This window comes from Octopus bimaculoides, chromosome Z (genome assembly GCF_046866305.1).
Source record: "Octopus bimaculoides isolate indiv1 chromosome Z, ASM4686630v1, whole genome shotgun sequence".
Taxonomy (NCBI): Eukaryota; Metazoa; Mollusca; class Cephalopoda; order Octopoda; family Octopodidae; genus Octopus; species Octopus bimaculoides.
The window spans coordinates 19,001,510-19,018,045 of record NC_142944.1 but is presented as its reverse complement, the minus strand read 5'-3'; the positions used below and the strand labels follow the sequence as shown (position 1 = coordinate 19,018,045).

Below are 16,536 nucleotides of genomic sequence, written 5' to 3'. Positions count from 1 at the left end.
CACAGGCACTTAAAACATAACAAATCTTGCAAATAACAAGGGAACCCTTTCACACAACTTTCCTATCAACTGTAGTCAAGAAGAGATAAAAAATGTTTGCTTTTTCAGCCATTCTATTCTCCTCCTCCTCATCTGATTTACCTTACACCCACTCTCACCTGATCTTAAATAAAAGGTTGTTTTTACTTAACATCAGTGCTAACAGAACTCGTTCTTATTTACAGTTTTCATGGCATGATTAACAAGGTGAAACCTCCTTTGTGATTATTGCAGGATTTCAGTTGATCCATCTCCTTTTGTCTTTCATTTTTTTGCATTGTTATCCAACAAACTAACTATGTGCATGTCTAGGGTGTGTTGAGGAACTCTGTCTACTAGCACATTATTTGAGGTTTCCACCTTAATCACTATTCTTTTTGCTCATTGCAATGTACAACTAGCACTAAGTGACTTAACTGTACCTTTCCTCAATTTGGACATATGTGGGCACCCCCTCTTCTTCAGAGGACGCTGGTACAGCTTGTGAATGCCTGCTTTATATTTAAATACTGCCCTTTCATCATCATCATTACTTAATGTCCACTGTCTATGCTGGCATGGGTTGAACGGTTTGGCCAAAGCTGGGAAGCTGCATCAGGGTCCAGTCTGATTTAGCATGGTTTCTACAGCTGGATGCCCTTCTGCTGCAGATTTCTGTTCTCCACACCTGAGCCACATATACCAGAGACCACATTGAGCAGCAAGATGTACCCCACCTTTCAATAATGACTTTAATTGATCTGTGGTGCCTTTCCACAAGACTATTTCTGCTTGGCCCATAAACAGGTCTGAAGTAACTTTTGACATGCCTCTTGTTCTGTATTTCCTTCTGTACTTCTGATCAAAATAGAGTTCTGTTGATCACCAACACTTTGTCTGATGTACCTTTCTCTACAAAAACACTTCATTCAACACTGCTATGATTCAGGTCCCTGTTTCACTGATCTGATTCACCTCCATATAGTTAGTTACCTGTCCATGTTGCAATCAACCACTGTTAAGTACAGACCTTTTCAGTAATACATATCAATTTTTTTTTTTTACTTGTTTCAGTCATTTGACTGCAGCCATGCTGGAGTGCTGCCTTGAAGGGTTTTAGTTGAACAAATTGACCCCCAGACTTTTTTTTTAAAGCCTTCTAATCATTCTGTTGATCTCTTATGCCAAACTGCTAAGTTATGATGGGCTTCTTTCAGTTTCTGTCGACCAAATCCACTCACAGTGCTTTGAAAGGCCTTGGGCTATAGTAGAAGACACTTGCCCAAGGTGCCACACATTGGGACTGAACCTGGGACCATGTAATTGGGAAGCTTCTTACCACATAGCCATGCCTTTTTCTGTTATTTCTGACCTGAATTTCTCTCTTAACATTCACACTTGGTGTAACATTGATTAACACCTGTTGCACTCTAATCATTTTGTTAATGGCCTTCTAAATGAAATAGGGTTCATCTTCCTGACCAGGAATAGGGAATCTATCTATTCTCATTTGATGGATACCATGCAATTCCTCCAGATAATTTCCCCTACACAGCACATGGTTGTGACCTCATTCTTGGAACTGGCCAGATCCAGCCTCTCACACTTACCCTACAAGATTATTCTAAAATCTCATGTCATTGAGATCTCCAAGCTATGAGGTAATACAGGATCAATTCAAAACAATGTGAATAAATAAGCATTACATTTGACAGAGTAATCTGTGTGCCAAAGGGTTAAACCAGGCATATCTGGCCCTAATATTCTATCCGTTTTATGTTCAAACTCGCCAGATCTGGCCTCTTGCAATATTATTCTTACAATATTATTCTAAAAATAAAAAATCACATCATTGAAATCTAAAAGCTACGAGATAATGCATGGCTAATTCAAATCAATGTGATTAAATAAGTGTTATATTTTACAAAGAAATCTGTATGCTGAAGGATTAATATTTCACAGACATCACATTAGATCCAGATTGTATCCTTTTGTTACTGCTTCCAGCTCAACCTCATTGAAATGCATAACATTACTCTTCTTTCTCAGTCAAGTTGCATTCTCTATCTTGACACTCATAGCTTATATCACCAGAATTACATTAGTTGCTATGCTACTTGCATTTCACTGTATGCCACCTTCCTTAGCTTCTGACACTTACCATTTTCTTCCCACAGGTCCATCTCATTTCACATCCTATACAATATCATTTTTTATGTTGACCATTCTCTTATGTACCTAGTTGGCTCAACCTGCTCCATTCTGACCACTCTCTTATGTACCTAGTTGGCTCAACATGCTCCATTTTAGCCCATTCTCTCATGTACCTAGTTGACTCAACCTGCTCCATTCTGACCACTCTTATGTACCTAGTTGGCTCAACCTGCTCCATTTTAGCCCATTCTTTCATGTACCTAGTTGGCTCAATCTACTCCATTTTGACCATTCTCTCATGTACCTAGTTGGCCCAACCTGCTCCATTTTGACCGTTCTCTTGATACAGCTTCATGTGACACAAAGTCAACGAGTAATAGGATAATGCTCAACTAATCTCCTACATACAGAAAACAACTCCTGCTTACTTAACTCATCACTTACCTGCAGGATCTAATTCCTACTCTAGAAGTTCAATTCCATTTTGTTCTTATCCTAAGCCTCACTTCTACTTCCTCTTTTTTCATGATTTGAATGGCCTTGCAGTCATTCCATAGTTTTTAAGGCGACTTTTTACCTCTTCCACAGTCATCTCTGTTTTGTTTATCAGAATGCCTTCAGTGTAGGAACTTGTATTTTTTCTTATTCTTTTCACCTTTCTCTTTCATTTATCTTGAGGATGACTGACCTTATCTTTGGTGCAAAGCTCAGCCCAAACTCCACTGTAATCAGACGGTGTGTTCTATTTTTGTAGTTTACCAATTGGTACTTCCACAGTTTTTTGGTCACATGGAGCTGTAGATAAGCTAACTTTAGGTCAACAATCATGGCTGCTTTTGTCATCTGTCTCCATGCTCACATGTCTTCCCCAAATGTCTGTTGTATTACCATTTGTATGACATATTATAGATGATTTAGCTTCTTAAAGGCCAACCCTAGTCTGATAGTTCTTCATTGGCTGAGTTTCCTTCTTCAAAAGTAGCAAGGCTGTTTTCACTTTTCTCTTCATCATACAGTAATGTCCAATTCTTATCCATCTTTCTACTTCTTTTACAAATTCAGTATTTACTCCTCTATTCAATAGACTATCAGAGCAACCCACTGTTCTCCCTCTCACAAATATTTGGTCCATCTTTCACCTTTCACTTTCCTGATTTCATTAACAGACATTTGTCAGCTCATAAGTCCACCTCACCTTACTTGCTTTCTGTAGGCTGCAAATGCTCCTTCTGTAAACGTCTCCTTTAATCTTGCTTCAATTTTTTTCAATACTCAGTTGATCTCTGTCACCCACTTCTAAATGAATAATGCATTCCATTATAAATAAAACAGTATAAAACTAGTGAGATCAGAAATGTGTTGAAGCACTGCCTCTACTTTCACCTTCTTAAACCACACCACCTCACCACCAAACAATCCCACTATGTCACTTCTTAATCTGACCTTTTCTGCTGTCCTGTGTCTTTTTGTCAAAATAACATGTAGTTAGAGAAATAAAACTTGTTTTTGTTTCTATTACTATTCTTAACCTTTGCCTTCTCTTACAAAATAATCCTCTGTTGTTGCAAAAACCCACATGTATTTAAGCATATAATAAGTCTTTGTAATACAGGAAAACCCTCTTGTGTATTGTCAACTAGATTATCCTCACAGAAGACAATGAGAATGTGGATTAAAATGCAACATTTGCTCACTCACTACCCGTGTTCCTTTTCTAAGTGATTGTACATCTATTTTTACCATCTTCTGGAATCATAGATTCCTTTTTTTAAAATTTTATTTGCCTTTGTATTATCCTAGAGCGATTTGATAATAGCACCATGTCAGATGAGTCATTTTTTTTTTTTTTTGAAGGTACTAAAAAAACAAACAAAAAAAACTTGCAATGAAAGCATTGCATTCTTTGAATTGAACCTTGATTCTACCATGCCAAACCTATTAAGTTCATACAACCATTCAAGTGTTGATTCAAATGTCCTCAGCAGTCATCTAACTAATTCCTCTACTTGTTTGTGATTAAAGATGAATTATCTTTGAAGTTGCATGTTCAGATCTGAGAGCTGCTAGAGAAATTTTCTGTCTTTAAATTATCATCATCATGTTTGGTACATCAGCTTCAATCAGCCCAAGGATCCCAGTTTATATCTCCACAAGAACAATTCTATGTCATCCTTCTGGAGACAATCAAGTAAAATACCTAAATGGAATTTTTGTGGAGAACAATAAGCAATTGCCTCTCTTTCAAATAAGCCACTGGAAAAATGGTCGTGTTAAGACTCCAGTTCGATTTGGTATGGTTTTTACGGCTGGGTGCGCTTCCTAACGCCAACCACTTTATGGAGTGTGCAGGGTGATTTTATGTGGCACTGCACAGGCACTTTTACTTGACACCACATATGTGCTTTTGCGTCATGCATTATCTTGTAGTTTGAAATTTCAATGATGTGATTGTTTATTTTTCAAATGACATTGAGTAGGTGTGAGAGGTCAGATCAGATTGGTTTGAACATAAAATAGATAGAATATTTTGGGCCATATATGGCTGGTTTAAATGCTAAAGGGTTAAATACTGAAGTTGATCATTTGTACCAAATAAAATGACCTACGTTTCAACAATTGTTTCTCATCACAATACAGTGGCAACAACAGCAGCAGTGGTGGCAGTTGTGGTAATGGTGGTGGGTAAATATCAAAGGCAGTAGAATCAATCTTTACTTGTTCCTGCAGTGGTGTTATTCATTTCACTCTTTCTGCTTTAGCAGTATTTGAAAGGGTTAGTACTGAGTGTGGTTATAAATACTGCTACAAAACAAACTTCTTAACCAGACATCTATATCCGTGCCTGTATGAATTTGTTAGGTTGATTCTCTGTTAAAGTGTTCTGTCTTGCTGGCATTTACAATACGAATACATTTACATGAACAAACAATAATATTGAATTCTATCTTTTATTTTAATAGTAACATAGGTTGCTAATATAACTGGTGTATTTGTTTATTTTTATGAAAAGAAGCTTTATTGCAATCAATGGTTCACCTTAAACACTGAAAGAAACAAACTGCACTTTTACTTATGAAATTCATTGCATGTATATCAAGTTGGCCTTTTCCAGAAATATCTAATTCAAAACCAGCAATCCTTTTCACTTTCTCTTTATGCTTTCATCAGTTTCAATCATTGAATTGTGGTCACTGCTTTCTGAGGTGTAATTAATTATATCACCATTTGTGATTATTTTATTGATCTCTTTTGTTGAACTATTACATTATGAGGTAAGAGACACAAAATACACACACACATATAGGTTCCTACACAGTTTCTATCCATGGAATTCTATTCACAAGTCGTTGATCAACTAGTTATGCTATTTTGGTGCATCAACAATTGAAGAAGTCTGTATTTACTCAGACTTGTATTGTGGAGGGACATATTTATTTTGACAAGTTTCTGTAATATGTTTGTCTATTACACACTCTAATTAGAAGTTGTTATAAACTCAACTTTTTTTTCTCTCTCTTTCAGTTTTTTAACTGAATGTGGGGAGCATTCAGATAAAGTTGACGAGCAATCAAAACTAGGTAGGATACTCCAGACAACTGCAAGGTAACTATTTCATTTTTCGGTCTTTCTCAGTGAATTTCTTTCACCATGTAACAATTTGCTGAATAATTAAAAGGAAATCTTAGAAAATTTTGAAGAATTTATGAATTTCAAACAATTTGATATCATTATTGTTCTATTTAACCTGTTCTTCTTCTCCAGGAACATCATTGACGTTGCTGCTATGGAACCACAAAGCATGGAACACAATGAATATCATGACAAAGCTAAATTGTACAGGTATGTATGTTGAGGAATCTATTGTGTTTATGATATTTGGCTGGTTTGAGGATTATTATAAAAGATATTATATATATACAAAATGCGTTTAGCTTTTATGTAAATGTTTCAAAACCAAAAATATAGCAATCTCTTAGTCTGAATCCTTGAGCAGAAACTAATAGATTAATGGCTTTGAAGGTTTGTATAAGTGTTCAATGCTTTGCGTATGTTTGTATGTTATTGTTATCATCATCTTTTAACACCCATCTTCCATGCTGGTACGAGTTGGATGGTTAGACTGGATCCAAAGAAATCAAGGCCTGCATTGTGATCTAGTGTTTCTATGGGTTTGTTTTTTGTGACACCAGCATTAGTGAGGCCACTATGCACCTCAGAAACTTGGATCCCCTTAGACTGTATGGAACTAAGGTATGAAAGAAAGGGCCAGGAGAGAACAGGTTTCTTATTGTGGACGAGCTACATGACTTTGCACATTCTAGATGAGTTGATGGGAAGTAGCCAAGGTGGTGCTGGGAGAAGAGATAAAATTGGGTGGGTGACAGAAGAACTGGAAGTGAAGATGGGTAGGGGTTGCAAGAGTAAGGTGAGAGTAAGGGATGGTTATAGATGGGCATTGGGTGAAGGAGAAGATATAATGAAGGTTAAGGGTTGAGGACTAGTTGAATATGAATAGACAAACGGAAGATAGGAAAGATTATCAAATTCTTTTTGTGCCATGTTCATGTTAAAGTTTATGAGGTCGTATTCAGGTAATTTATATATCATGAACTACATGGAATTTTTTGGATAATTTGAAATATAAAGTGTGCCTTTCTTTATATAAACAGTCTAATGATTGAAACAAGTAAAAGAAAACAAAATAACAATTAAAATATATCTAATTAGTCAATATAAAAAGAACTTTTCATGGTAACTAAACATGTAAATTAATGCTATAGAATTTTATAAAGAAGAGGATAATCATTTTTATGAAAACTTCTGACCATTATGATCAGCTGTCGTTGAGCTTCTTAAACAAGTCATCTTGTTATCAGAGTGCAGCTTTATTTTAGCTGTCATAAAATACCTTGTAGTAAGTGTTTCAGGAATTTGAGATGAAGTGAAATTTTTTAGGGAATAATTTCACTTCAAATATTTTTTACCTAAGTATTTTTAGGTGCATAGAACCATCATCATCATCGTTTAACGTCCGTCTTTCATGCATACATAGGTAAGATGGTTCACAGGAATTGGCCAGGTAGGAAAACTACTCTGTGCTACTGTGTCTGTTTTTGGCATGGTTCTTATGGCTGGATGCCCTTCCTAACATCAATCACTCTGCAGAGTGGACTCTGTGCTTTTTACATAGCACCAGCACAGGCAAGGTCAGTTTTCGCAAGGTTTCTACAGCTGGATGCTCCTCCAAATGCCAACCACTTCACAATGTGGACTGGATGCTTTTTACATGGCACCAGCACTGGCAGGGTCACCAAGTAACTTGCAAGACAAGGAACTATGAGTGAGGCAGGGCAACTTTTGTAAGAGGATGAAAGGTTAGAGTGTGAGAGAGGCAGAAACAGGTGTCTTGCTATAGAGGTCTTGCTATACCCAGTGAGAGAGAAAGTGAGAAGCCAAATGGAGGGAGAAAGAGAGAGAGGTGCAAGAAAGAGGACAAACAGGTGGGTATGTATGTCTAATATTCCTATAGAGATTGCATTGTATCAACTAATTTTGAAACTGTCCAAGAATTAAGCAGCTTATGTAATTTTTTTTGTTCCATTTTCAGTGACAAATTAAATAGCGCTTTAAATGGCTCTGGTCGAATCCGAACGTATAAAACACAGTTACCAAACAGTACAAATAATCCACAAGTAATTTTGTCGTCACAGCCTTTGCCTTCTACAGATCTTTTATTGGTAAGAATATTTTTTTCTTTTTTTACTAATTTACCAATATTGTTGCTTCTTTTCATTTATCTAGCCCATCATGGTTCCTATTTTAGCTATAAGATTGGTTTCTTTCCAAAAGTTGGCCTTGTCTTCAGTAAGATTTTATTTTAGGTACTTACTATAGAACTAGGCTCTGCTACTATTATCATTTGCATTTATTGAATTTTTCTTATACTGACAATAAGGGCATATTCCAGTACCTGTGCTTACTTGGAAAACATCTTCATCTACTTGCTCAATTCAAATAATTATTAATGCTTGAGAACATAAGTGAATAAAGTAATCTTATTCTTATTAGGAAGGTGATAAAGCACCATACTAGATATGTTGTACTTCTGTCTTCCTTTGTTGCTCATCCCTATATCTGTAATGAAAAGAATTTGTGACATTAATAGATTATACTAGCAGAGGCACCCAGGGTTAGTTAACTAGGAATGAAATTGTTCCTTATATATTGGAAGAAAAAAAGCAAAATACATTGTATAGAAATTTGTTATTCTAAATTCAATTTATTCTTCAATTGGGAAATCAATTCAGAATTCATAATGCAAAAGTACTAATAAAAAATAAAAAGTCTTATATGCACAGTGTTCTGGAAGAAGTTCGGGTTCGTGTTCATTCACAAATACAACCAAGTCTGTGATGTTATAATTTATCTCTCTTGCTATGTCTCTTGAAGTTAAACCATTAATTTGACAGTTTGTTTTTGGTAGTCCAGAGCCAGACTCTTGCAAATTTTTGTCTCCTATGGCCAAAACTTGATCTTCAACTTCAATCAGTGCTTGGTTAAAAATTGTTTCAGAGCACTGATTATTGATATGGAGGCATTGCACCATCCCTCCAGACTACATTAATAAGTTCATGAAGGGAGTGTATGATGTAATCACCACCAAATTGCAAGACCTTCAAAAATCAAAATCAAAATGGAAATTGTAGTTGTGGCTGAAGCCAGTGCTGCCTGACTGGCACCCATGCCAGTGGCACGTAATAAGCACCATTCAAGCATGGGTCAACGCCAGTACTGCGTGACTGGCTCCCTATGCTGGTGGTACACAAAAAGCGCCATCTGAATACAGTCGATGCCAGTGCTACCTGACTGGCTCCCGTACAGGTGGCACATAAAAAGCACCCACTACACTCTTGGAATGGTTGCATTAGGAAGGGATTCCAGCTGTAGAAACCTTGCCAGATCTGATTGGAGCCTGGTGCAGCCAACTGGCTTTTCAGTCCCCCAGTCAAACCGTCCAACCCATGCCAGCATGGAAAACAGACGTTAAATGATGATGGGTTTGCCTGTTGAACTGCATACTTTAAGTCCTCAGCCATGTCCTCACAATGTTTCATCCAAAGTTGTAGGAGACTGCCAGGTTGACACATATTCAGTATAATTGCGAAAAAGGTTACAGAGTTTCCTTGGAGAATCTGATACTGATGATTCAGTCAATGCAAGGTCCCAATGTTCATCATTTTATAAAAAAAAAAACCTTGTCAATAGTATGTTTCCCTACAAGTTTCACACATATGACCATTTACTCACCTCGAATCTTGGAATGATTTGGGACCACGTACTTCATGCAAAAGGAGGCATAAGTAGTAGCATTCTGCTTGGCCAATTGAGGGGGGGGGGGGGCACTGTATACTCTTACAAGAGCATCTGTCCCACATTTCCTCTTGTGCCATTTATTGTGTCTCCAGATGTAATACTCAAGTAATTGTGGGTAAAGGAGTTTTCTTACATCTTCATCTACTTAAAACAGTTTTCTTTTGAAGAAAGTCCTTGTTGCAAGATTGTTTGTTTTGTGAAGATAGCCCAGTGGTCATTCTCTATGTGGACACTCAGATGAATGATGGCTGGGTGCTTCTCATGAATGGGAAAATTGAAGATGCACCAAAAAGCCTCATTGGTACTAATGTATCTTCTTCTATCATACTGTGCATCTTCATCATTTTTATTTATCAGCTGACTGCCATTCTGTATAAGAGTTTATGTTACAACATCTAAACCTTTGTTTATATATTTGCAAACATACTTGATAGTTATCCAACATTGACTTTGGCTACCTCTACTCATCTTGATTTCACTGTAGAATACTTATCGTCTACATCTACCCCAACTCCTCTTCTACAGTGAGAACATGGTTCTTGGAAAATTTTACGTAAATTAAAATGGGGACTAAATGAAAAAATGAGTTCCATGAATATCTTCACAAGAGTGATTGAAATAAATGGCGATTGTGGAACACCCCATGTGCACACACATGCACAAACACAGTATCAAACATTCGATGAAATGGACATGTGTGTGTGTGTGTGTGTGTGTGTGTGTGTGAGAGAGAGAAGTGGTGTGTTGTCATGTATATGCACATACATAAATATGCATACATCATTTTGTGTGTGTGTGTGTATGAAAGAGAGAGTGAATGCCACTTAGACATCACACTCTCTCTCTCTCTCTCTCACACACACATGTGCAAAAAAGATGTTTGCATATGTATTTATGTATGCACGTATACATGACAACACACCCTTTAACTCACTCACTCTCTCTCTCTCTCTCTCTCTCTCTCTCACACACACATGCATCACAAGTATGGAAGCAATCGGTGAAGCAATTTTTGCGTGAAAAGTGAATGCACACACATCTCTATTTTATATATTAGATTACATTGTCTTCACTTCAAAAAATGGGTTTATCAGAAGAAATTATTTCTAACATTATGATACAAGTAATGTAGGATGACAGTAAGTTTGTAGACTAACTTTATTTCCAGTTGGGAATGCATCAGTTATGCTCTTAGAACAGGAATTTCAATCTTTTATTTTTGCTCCTTCAGTCCCTTAGACAACCTTTAAAATCAGCCGTTGTATATAAAAGATTTCATATTAATAAATTATATTTCTGTTATATTTCAGATTAAAAAAGCAGCTGACCAAGCCTGTGATGCTTACAATCATATTCAAGTCAATCATAAAGAAGAATTAATAGTACCATTCAGGGTTTGTTAAGTCTAAACTCCCCTTCCAAATGAATGATTTTTTTAAGAAAAAAAAAAGAAAAAAACAAAACAAAAGACATTAGCAAAATCCAATGTGTGCTTGCTTTCACTTACCCACACGCACACTCACTCATGGCTGCTGCTGCATCGCTACCAGCGGATGCTGTGCACTTATTGGTGAATGTTAACACATGTATTGGCTTGGTCTCACACACACACACACATACATACACACACACATACATACACACACACATACATATACAGACACATACACACATACACAAACACACGTTTTCCCCGAAAGTTGTATCTTTCTTAACGAATGTTTCATTATAAAAATTGAAAAAATAGGAAAATGTTCTTTCTCCCATCAGATTGCTGATCATGGGCTATGTGAGTAAAATGGGAGACAGATGATGCTGTTTGTTCAATCTAAAATTCTTTACCAGTGTCCTATTAACATACAATTAATAAAAAGCTAGATGGTTTTCAACTATGCTACATTTTCAAAATTTATCTTAAATGTTTTATTACCTTTAATTGAAAATAAAATCTTTTGACATTTCTTTTTTTTAAAAGATATTTGCCCATAACATATTTTTGTATTTGTTAACAACTTGAACAGTGAAAATATGCAGGCTGTAAATATTATATCCCATTAAATCAATATTATTTTTATTTTAAAACAAAAATGGGATAAATATGTAATTTATAGTAAAAAAAACATGTAATACAAAAGGAGTAGTCCATCTAAGTTTCTTCTTGAATAGAGTAGTAAATAAAGGAGAAAAAAGAAACATGAAAGAATACTGAGAGAGATTGAAAATGGAGAAATGAATAACTTGTCTTCATGGCACCCCTCCCTCCACTGCTGGCTTGCATACAAAGAATATATGAGCTTGTTTAGAGCACACTAAATTTTCACAGTGAATGTAACATAACTAGAAATTGCTCTTGAAGCACAGAATCAGTACAAAATGCTTTTATTTCCTTTTATTTGGCTTGTTTGTTCTATTTGGAAAGTACTATGAGAAAATAAAATGTATGTGTATTTTATACTTTAGGTGCAAAATTGTTAATTACAATCTCCTTTGTGGAGGTAAGATTCAAATGAGTGATATTTTGAGATACAGTAACAATAGTTGTTATAAAAAGATCGTAGTAAATTAGAATGATTGTGTGCTGTGAAAACAGTGATATATATATATACTTTATTTAAAAGCAGCAGAAATAAAGCACATTTTATGTGCTTACTCCGGTATATATATATAAATTGTAGTGCTGCTCATTAGTGTGCTTGCAAATGATGGCCAAATATAGTTTTGATTAATTATGATTATTTGTTACATATTTGCACCTTTTACTCTTGTAATATTTTGTATCCACTTTAAAACCCTCTTACAGTTATTTGCGAATTTATTTTGCGTGCAGCATGTGTATGTGTGTGTGTGTGTGTATATATATATATATATATAAATAAAAAAGAAGAAAATGCACAATTTTTTATTGTAATTAATCAAATTATTGCAAAATATATTATTACATACCGGTTTCACTTCTAATGTACAAGGTGCATTCCAGAAGTTTTGAAACTTTTTCAAGAGAAACATTTATTGATTTCAAAGTTGGTTACTGTCACTTCAATGCATTTGTTGTAGTTCTCCAATCACTTCATGAACACCCAATGGAAGCCCTCCAAAGTGAAGATGTCCAGGACACCTTGTCAAAGCCTCCTTCATCTTCATCTTTCGAAACAGCTGCCTTTGAGGTTCCCTTTCAACTTGAAGAACAGCCAAAAGTCACAGAGAGCAAGATCTGGATTGTAGGGGGGGAAGGTGAGGGACGGTTTTGATGCCTATCACTGTCAAGTAGTTGGTTAGCAGAATGGAATTATGACTGCTGCATTGTCCAGGTGCCACTGGCCTGAGTGGAAGAGCTCTGACTTTTTGTAACAAATAAAATCTCGTCCTAAACTCTTAAAAAAACCTCCAAGTACTCTTAGTTGATCACCTGGCCCAAGGGAACCTAGTGGATGTAGATAATACCCTTACTATCAAAAAAGGGGGCTAATAATGAGCTTTCCACTGGACTTGCTTTGCCTGGCATTCTTGGGTTTGGGGGAGTCAGGATGCTTCCACTGGGCACTCTGTCTCTTGGTCTCTGGATCATATCAGTAGATCCAGCTTTTGTTACAAGTTACCAGAGACCCACGTACTCTTGGATTGGAGGTAACAAGCTAGACCATCTCCCTGTTGTCAACAACGAATCTTTCCTTCAGTTTATCATGAAGCACCCTGGAAACAAAGTTTAGTAGGGTGTGTTCAAAGTGTTGTTACAACAATCTCCTTCAACCTGGAATAAAAGTTGGGGGGTGGGGAGGTCAGATTATATATACATATATTATATAGTATATAATGATTTACTAAAATTACAATAATCCAGGACAATTATAATTGCTTCTCTTAAAAAAAATAAAAAGGTTCAAACCTTCTAGAATGTACCTTGTACCTGATTATCAAGTATCAGAAATGAAACAAGTATGTAAGAACATTTTGGAATAATTTATTTACATTACAAAAGGAATTGTTAATTTTCTTTTTATTTTCTACCTTGTGACTTGTGTAAAATATTTTAAGCTTATTTATATATATATATATATATATATATATATATATATATATATATTTATAAAATACTAACATTTATTTGACTGAGCTTCCACATTTTTTTTTAATCTATCTAATGTCTTCATCTGAAATATTGATGGGGGAGTGACAGTGGCATAAATCACAGGTGATTCCAATATTCTATTACTACATAAGAAATAAACTCACATTTAATTTATTTGAATACATTTAGAACCATTTCGACAGCACTGTGTTAATCATATAACATAGAACTAGACATGCCTCAACAGAGGCTGCTGGTCTGATGACTTATAGTTTTATTAGTTAATTTTTTTTTTTTTTTTTCTTTTCAACTACAAGAGGGAACAGGAAGTCAATGGCCCTTTTAGTACACCAAAAATTTATACATCTTAGATAAATCAATGAAGCTCCCGAACAGTTTATAAATTTCTTGGAGAGAAATGAACATCTTCCAGATTGATTATAGGAGGATATGAAACAAACTTGTTCTGATTCCTTATTTGTCTGTTATATTATGAAAGTTGTCACTAACCATGCAATAAAAACTGATGTTGCTTAAGCCAGTTATATCTATTTGAGCTAATAATTGTGATCAGGCATATAGATGTGATGGTATAACTGTACTGGGTACGTTTAAAAAGTATATTTTCAGATTTCAGTTCTAGGTATGTTGTTTCAATAATACCATTAATGTTCTTAAGAGCGGTGGACTTTAATCCTGAAGGAAGTAACCAACATTTAAGTCTGTAGGGCTAATCACTTAGTTACATTTTTCATTAATAATGTTTTAAAAATTTGAATATCTTATGGGAATAAGATGACTTAGTGAAATTACTAATTCTGGGTAGTAAGTGTCTTATACAAATACATTTATTGTTTGTTAATGCATCTACTAAGTTACCATAAAATTCCATAGAACTCTGAATAGCTGAGTTTGTTTAGAGTAAAACAAAGGGGGCGACTACTCAAGTTTAAGTGGAATATGCATATCTACAGCTTGTTCCATAACTGCACTGATATTAGTGACACATTGGATGAAATAAATGCTACAAACTACTTGATAACTGAAACAGGTAATGTGATTTTGAGAAAAAACTTCAGCCTTATTTGCTAAAGGTTTTACTCCTGTTAACTAAAGAAACCATTATAACAGTGCTATGAGAATATTGATATGTTAAATTCTTACCCTTGAGATTTTAAGAGCAAATCCTACTACATAAAAATACAAACATAATACAACACTAACTTCTTTTCCTTTTCTCTTATGACCTCACCAAAAGTTAGCTTAATTTAGTGTTGATCCTTTTGGAAAAGAAGTTAATTTTCAATTACCCCTATGTATAGCTATTTGGGATATTTTTTTTTTAAGTAGGTGTACAAAAAGGATGATATTCAGAATAAAAGCTATTTTGGCATCAAAAATAATCTAGTTAAGCCTATTTTATTAGGACATATTTTTGTTTAAAATCTTCCTAGTGGATAATACCCACATCATAAAAAAAATTAAAACTCTCAAAACCGTTTTTCTTCTTAAATTGGAAAAAGCTGTTTTTTCCAATGATCACCAGCAACTGTACTTAAAATTTCAGTACATATTTCCAACCATATATTTGTATGCCTACTATATCCTTATAATTTATTTTTGTATGTATTCACAGCATACCTGGTTTATTTTTTTTTAAAGGAAAAAAAAAAAAATTACTAGCATTTCAATCCAGTTCTTTTTTTATTGTAATGTTTAAACCTTTTTTTTTTTTCCATTTTTTTTTTAATGGCTTGTACACATGCTTTTTATAAGAAATGTACTTCAACAAAAAGAACCTGATGCATTAAAGTTCCTTTATTTGTCTTAGATCCTTAATTATTATAATTATTACTAACACTATCTTAATTGGTCCGTTTCCTCTTTGAAAACATATCACTTAAGAAAGTCATTCACATCACAAAATATGGTTTCCTAGTATTAAAATCTGGAGCTTTATGCCACAAAAGAAATTATTACCAGAATCAGAAATAAGTTTGTAATAAGATCTGGAATTTGGTTTCTATTTACAACCTGGAAGTGCTTCATTTGTTCAAATTCTGCTGAGGTTGACTTGGCTTTTTTATCCTTTCGGGATCGATAAAATAAGTACCATTTAAGCATTGGAGGTCAATGTAATCAGTTTACCTCATCCCCTGAACCTGCTGGCCTTGTGCCAAAATATGAAACCATTATTATTAATAAGACAAGGAAGGTGGCAGGCGAGCAGAATTGTTAGCACACTGGACAAAATGCTTTGTGGTATTTTGCCCAGCGCTTCATTTTGAGTTCAAATTCTGCCGAGGACAACTTTGCCTTTCATCCTTTTGGGATCAATAAATTAAGTACCAGTGAAACACTGGGGGTCAATGTAATCCACTATGTCCCCTCCCCCCAAATTTCAGGCCTTGTACCTATTGTTGAAAGAATTATTGTTATTAAATTTTCAAAGATGCTAAGCTGGCAGAATTGATACCATGCCAAGCAAAATGCTTAGCAGCATTTTGTCCATCTTTACGGTCTGAGTTCAAATTCCACTAAAGTCGACTTTGCCTTTCATCCTTTCAAGGTCAATAAAATAAGTACCAGTTGAACACTGGGGGTCGATGTAATTGACTCATCCGATCCCCCCACCCAAATTGTTGCCCTTGTGGCAAAATTTTAAACGATTATTATTATTAAATTTTCAAAGATGGCAAGCTAGCAGAATCATTAGCACACCAGGCAAAATGCTAAGTGGTATTTTGTTTGTCTTTATGTCCTGAGTTCAAATGCCACTGAGGTCAAGAAAATAAGTACCAGTTGAGCACTGGAAACAGTTTAATCGACTTAATCCTTGCCCCTAAATTGCTGGCCTTGTGCCAAAATTTGAAATTATCATCATCATTATTATTATTACTACTACTACTAAGGCGGCAAGCTGG

At 35.2% G+C, this 16,536-nt stretch overlaps 1 protein-coding gene across 2 annotated transcripts in view; it reads left to right on the top strand.

Moving 5' to 3' along the window:
• LOC106869945 (ragulator complex protein LAMTOR1) overlaps positions 1-16,536 on the top strand; it is a 33,075-nt gene that overhangs the window by 12,428 nt on the left and 4,111 nt on the right. Inside the window, exons 3-6 of one of the 2 annotated variants that reach the window (XM_014915882.3) lie at positions 5,695-5,775; positions 5,935-6,012; positions 7,781-7,910; positions 10,857-10,940. In XM_014915882.3, the coding sequence (XP_014771368.1) occupies positions 5,695-5,775; positions 5,935-6,012; positions 7,781-7,910; positions 10,857-10,940 (373 nt within the window). Of the gene's footprint in view, positions 1-5,694; positions 5,776-5,934; positions 6,013-7,780; positions 7,911-10,856; positions 13,551-16,536 lie in introns of those variants that run through there. The other variant, XM_089365515.1, reaches the window with a different exon arrangement.